At 47.4% G+C, this 5,070-nt stretch overlaps 1 protein-coding gene across 1 annotated transcript; it reads left to right on the top strand.

Moving 5' to 3' along the window:
* The first annotated feature begins 492 nt into the window (after positions 1-492).
* LOC113409415 (C-C motif chemokine 3-like) lies at positions 493-4,762 on the top strand. Its single transcript, XM_026663297.1, has 3 exons — positions 493-756; positions 1,239-1,353; positions 4,531-4,762. Exons 1-3 carry the CDS (start codon positions 672-674, stop codon positions 4,610-4,612), a joined length of 282 nt encoding a protein of 93 aa, XP_026519082.1. The 5' UTR covers positions 493-671; the 3' UTR covers positions 4,613-4,762.
* The last annotated feature ends 308 nt before the right edge of the window (positions 4,763-5,070 follow it).

Here is a 5,070-nt window from a genome sequence, read left to right as displayed (position 1 = left end):
ATGTGCCAATACAGGAGTGTCTGAGGTCACCCTTACAATTAAGGGCTGGAGGAGGGCACAGAGATTTCTTGTTAGGCAGAGGTCAGGTGATGTGATGGCCCCACTTCCTATGGTCATCCCTGTGCAGGTAGGTTTAGGGATGTGTTGTGCTTGAAGGGTCACTGAACACCACCTAACCCAGGCTGGCTGCTTCTCAGACATCCCCAGAGAGTAATGACTTTTGCTCACTCCTGACCTGGATTTGAACCAGGGATTTGGAGGTGAAAGGCTCCTGAGTCCATTATCAGTCCTGTCTCGCCTACTCCACTGGCCGCTCTCCATTCAAAGGCAGGTCGGTTCAAACAAAACGAGCCAGCCACACAGAACAGAATGGGCTCTTCCCTCCCGTCCTCTGGTTGTTTCCAGGATCCACACCGGTCATCACAAACAACAGGCTTTGGCCTTCCTCCATCGATTTCTGGGAAGGCGTTTGGATGCCTCAGTTCAGAAGAATTTGGCCCACCGTCATCACTGCTCTGGAATGAAATCTGATCTTACTTCCCCGAAAAGCTATCCCTCCCCTGCATCGCCCTGTACCGAGAGAGGGGACAGGTTCAGAGCCAGACGGAGAAGGGTTTCAAGGAGTCCTGCTCTGCCTCTGCTCCTGCAGCTCGTCCCCAGCTGACAGCAACATGAAGGTCTCTGTGGCTGCCCTCGCCTTTGTCCTCAGCATGGCCTGCTGCTCCCAGGCCTCCATCGAAGAAAAGAGTTTTGAAAGTGAGTCTCTGTGTTTCCTTTTGGGGGTGGAAGGAGAAAGGTCGTAGCTGTGAGGTGGCTTTTCACACCAGCTCCTCCCAGCCTTTGGGCTCCCTTCCCATGTCAGATCCGTAGCCAGCAGCTTCTTGTTGGTCCGGGCAGGATGGGGGGGTCTCTCTCCTGCGGAGGGGAGAGCATTGGGGGTGCAACCAGCAGCCCAGCAAGGTGCCAAATATCTGAGTAGAACTTTCAAACCTGGGTGTGTTGCCCTGAGCACCAGGGATGAGAAAAGGATGGAGGGAATCAATGGAGGAAGAATAGCTCTCCCAGCCTGTTCCCTTCCTCCTTCTCCTCCTCCCCCCATCCCAACAGCCCACTGCCGGAGGTCTCCTCTCCCTGCCCCGTCCCAGTGCCCAAGGGGTGTAGAGGCAGGCGGTGCTTGTCTTTACCTACCTTGTGTTCAGTGCACAGAACTGTACATTGGTTCCTTCCTTCTCTTTCAGTGAGCTCGGGTATCACGACCCCCTGCTGCTTCAACTACACATCCCGGCAGATCCCCCGCCGCTTCGTGGTTGACTATTTTGTCACCAGCAGCGTGTGCTCCCAGCCAGGTGTAATGTAAGTACAGAATTATGAGCCTGAGAGAGAGGGAGATTTTTGTGTCTCCAGTTGCTGGCCTTGGAGGTTTCTTAAGGCCCATTTGATGCAGCAATCCTGGATGGCGTTCTCTGGTCTGTGCGAGGCTGGAGGTCAGAGCAGGTGATCAAAGTGGGCCTCGCTGGAATATTGCTCAGGTCCTCAGCAGCTGTAAATCAGAGAAGTTCTATTGTCTTTACTAATGGGTTCTACAGTATATCAGAGAAAGTTCTAACATGATCCAGTGGCTGGAAATTGAAGCCAGACAAATTGAGACTGGAAATAAGGTGTAAATTTTTAACCACGAGAGTAATTAACCACTGGAACTACTTGCCAAGGCCATGGTGGATTCTCTGTCCCTGATCATTTTTAAATCGAGGATGGATGTTTTTCTAAAAATCTGCTCTAGAAATGCTTTTAGGGACGTTCTCTGGGCTGTGCTATACAGGAGAGCCAACTAGATGATCACAGTGGACCCTTCTGGCCTGGAATCTATAAGTTCTATTACTTCACTAGGAACTTCATTGAGTCTCACTGCAGAGCATGGAACTTCCCCAGAGCAGGGATAGAAAGAGGAACATCAGAATTGCATTTATTGAAAATAGTGTATTCATGTCATATTACCCAGAAGCTCCCATATAGTGGGAGCTGGTGCTGGGTGCATCAGCTTCTGGGTTAAGAACATCCAGTGTTTTATCAGTTTAATGTCTGATGCATCCTCTCTCTTAGACGTCTGTGTCCTTCTCTTGTAGGGCCAAGGATTGACTCTGTGATCTAATAGGTTTCTGCCATTCTGACCCCTACGAAACCATGAGCAAAGGTGTGTCAGTGTTTGTGGTCCTTGCTCCCTGGACACCCCATGCTGACAGACCTATAGGGGGAGAAGTTGAGCCAGGGCTGATGGGGGAAAAGGGTACAGGACTGCCTCTCTTTCCTGGGTAGAAACCCTCTTCCAGACATGGTCAAGAAAAACAGACCCGGCTACAGCTTTTTAGGAATGTTCCAACGGAATGATTTTCCAACAGAAAATGCAGTTTCTACAAAAATGGAAATTTTCTGTGGGAAAACTTCAACTTTGCTCCAGATTTTTGGTTCTCTGTCTGGAAAATCGAAATAAAATATTTAATTTTGGGTGGGTTTGACCCTAATTGAACTATTACGGTTTTTTACCTCACCTGAAACATTTTGTTTTGAATCAGTTCAACAAAACATTAAACTCTATTTGAACATAAGAATGGCCCTACTGGGTCAGACCAAAGGTCCATCTAGCCCAGTATCCTGTCTACCAACAGTGGCCAGTGCCAGATGCCCCAGAGGGAATGAACAAAACAGGTAATCACCAAGTGATCCATCCCCTGTCACCCATTCCCAGCTTCTGGCAAACAGAGGCTAGGGACACCATTCCTGCCCAACCTGGCTAATAGGCATTGATGGACCTATCCTCCATGAACTTATCTAGTTCTTTTTTTAACCCTGTTATGGTCTTCATCTTCACAACATCCTCTGGCAAGGAGTTCCATAGGTTGACTGTGTGTTGCATGAAGAAATGCTTCCTTTTATTTGTTTTAAACCTGCTGCCTATTAATTTTATTTGGTAACCTCTAATTCTTGTGTTATGAGAAATAGTAAACAATACTTCCTTATCTACTTTATCTACACCAGTCATGATTTTATAAACCTCAATCTTATCTCCCCTTAGCCGTCTATTTTCCAAGCTGAAAAATCCCAGTCTTATTAATCTCTCCTCATACAGAAGCCGTTCCATACCCCCTAATCATGTTTGTTGCCCTTTTCTGAACCTTTTCTAATTCCAGTATATCTTTTTTGAGATGGGGCGACCACATCTGCACACAGTATTCAAGATGTGGGCGAACCATGGATTTATATAGAGGCCACATGATATTTTCTGTCCTATTTTCTATCCCTTTCTTAATGATTCCCAGCATTCTGTTCATTTTTTTGACTGCGGCTGCACATTGAGTGGATGTTTTCAGAGAACTAGCCACAATGACTCCAAGATCTCTTTCTTGAATGGTAACAGCTAATTTAGACCCCATCATTTTATATCTATAGTTGGGATTATGCTTTCCACTATGCATTACTTTGTATTTATCAACTTTAAATTTCATCTGCCATTTTGTTGCCCAGTCACCCAGTTTTGAGAGATCCTTTTCTAGTTCTTCACAGTCTGCCTGGGTCTTAACTATCTTTAGTAATTTTGTATTGTCTCCAAATTTTGCCTATCAGAGTGTTGCCTCATGGGACTTGAGGTTCAAACTTCCATTCTATCTCATGGGCTGGGATCCCTGGAGGACTACATCTCCCATAATGCAATGCTGATTTCCCTCTCACCAAGTTCTGCAGAGTGCAACCTGACTTTGGCTCCATCATGAGAAATGTGGTCCAGCCAAGGACTCTGGTCTATAGGGGAGTGAATGAGGGCATCAGGTTCCTGAACTACAAATCCCATGAGGCAACACGCCACAATGAGAAAACGAAAACCGAATTGTTTAGGATCAGTTCAAGGAACTGAAATGAACCATCTCAATTGCGGGAATGTTGAACTATTTTGTTTCATTCAATGTTGAAACAAACCAACTCGATATTTGCAAATGGAGTTTTTTCGGAATTTCCGTTCCATGAAAAACTTTGAAATTTCAACTTTTTGTTCCGATTTTGGATGAAAACTAATGTTGGAATTTCACATGGGCTGGAAATTCCCAGTTTCACTCAGTTCCTCACCCAGCTTTCCTTGCCCAGAGGGAGCTCCAGGTGGGGCAGGTGAGGTTATGGAGGGAAACAAATGCAGCCCCTCGACTCTGAGCAGAAAAACTGTTGCAAAAAGGATTGAGATTCCAGCAGCGTTCCTGTCATGGGCTGTGAGGTGGGGTCAGGAAGTGAGGCTGGTCAGCAAAGGAGCTCTCAGGACAGGTGGGCACCTATATGTGGGACATGTAGCCAAAGGAGGCATTACAGAAGATTGGGGTGGGGAGGCTCTGACAGAGAATCCTTCAAGGAAAGAGACCAAAATGGAGTAAATCTACTGGGGTCTGGCAGCGACTGGAATTAAGCAGGTGGCAGATTTGGGAGAAGAGGCAGTTGGTTCTCTCCACATCCAAAGTTCCTCTCATTCTAACCCATCTGTTTTACATACTGCAGATTTATCACGACAAAAGGTCGTCAAGTTTGCACCAACCCCGAAGATGCCTGGGTTCAACAGTATGTGAAAGACCTGAAATAGAGCGTCTCCGGGGACAGAGAGGGTGAAAGCCACTCTCCGTTCCCACTGGTGCACCCAGAGAATCGCCGCTGACTGCCTTAGAGCACCGAACGATCAGCAATGTTTGAAATGTCATTTACAACTATTAAAGCAACGTTGCTTGTATAGAAACCTGAGCCGAGTTGTGTTATTTATGGGCTGTTTTCTGGGGCAGGAGGAGGCAGGTGACCTGGCCCCGTTCCCCATAACACATGTGAGATTTAATTAATGCGACCCCCTCTTGCGCCCCCGGGAGCAGAGCCCCGCTCACTTCCCATCTTCTAGGAGACTCAAGCTCTGACTGTGTGCAGCAGCTGCTCCCTGGGAAAAGGTCTCTGCATATTCTCTGGCCACCTGCCCTAATTGCTGGCCCTCCACAGCTGGTGCCACAAAAGCATCAGACACGCGGCACTGACACTGACCAGCGAGGAGCAGGGACG

Source organism: Terrapene carolina, unplaced genomic scaffold, assembly GCF_002925995.2.
Source record: "Terrapene carolina triunguis isolate 2854851 unplaced genomic scaffold, T_m_triunguis-2.0 Scaffold33187, whole genome shotgun sequence".
Classification (NCBI taxonomy): domain Eukaryota; kingdom Metazoa; phylum Chordata; order Testudines; family Emydidae; genus Terrapene; species Terrapene triunguis.
The sequence above is the reverse complement of the archived record's forward strand: the minus strand, read 5'-3'. Positions and strand labels throughout refer to the sequence as shown.

What these genes read in the sequence shown, in the direction of transcription:
- LOC113409415 (XM_026663297.1), top strand. Translation starts at nt 672, where the DNA reads ATGAAGGTCTCTGTGGCTGCCCTCGCCTTTGTCCTCAGCATGGCCTGC. An exon ending in CGAAGAAAAGAGTTTTGAAA is followed by an intron (nt 757 to 1,238) that starts GTGAGTCTCTGT and finishes CTTCTCTTTCAG; the next exon opens with TGAGCTCGGGTATCACGACC. An exon ending in TGCTCCCAGCCAGGTGTAAT is followed by an intron (nt 1,354 to 4,530) that starts GTAAGTACAGAA and finishes TACATACTGCAG; the next exon opens with ATTTATCACGACAAAAGGTC.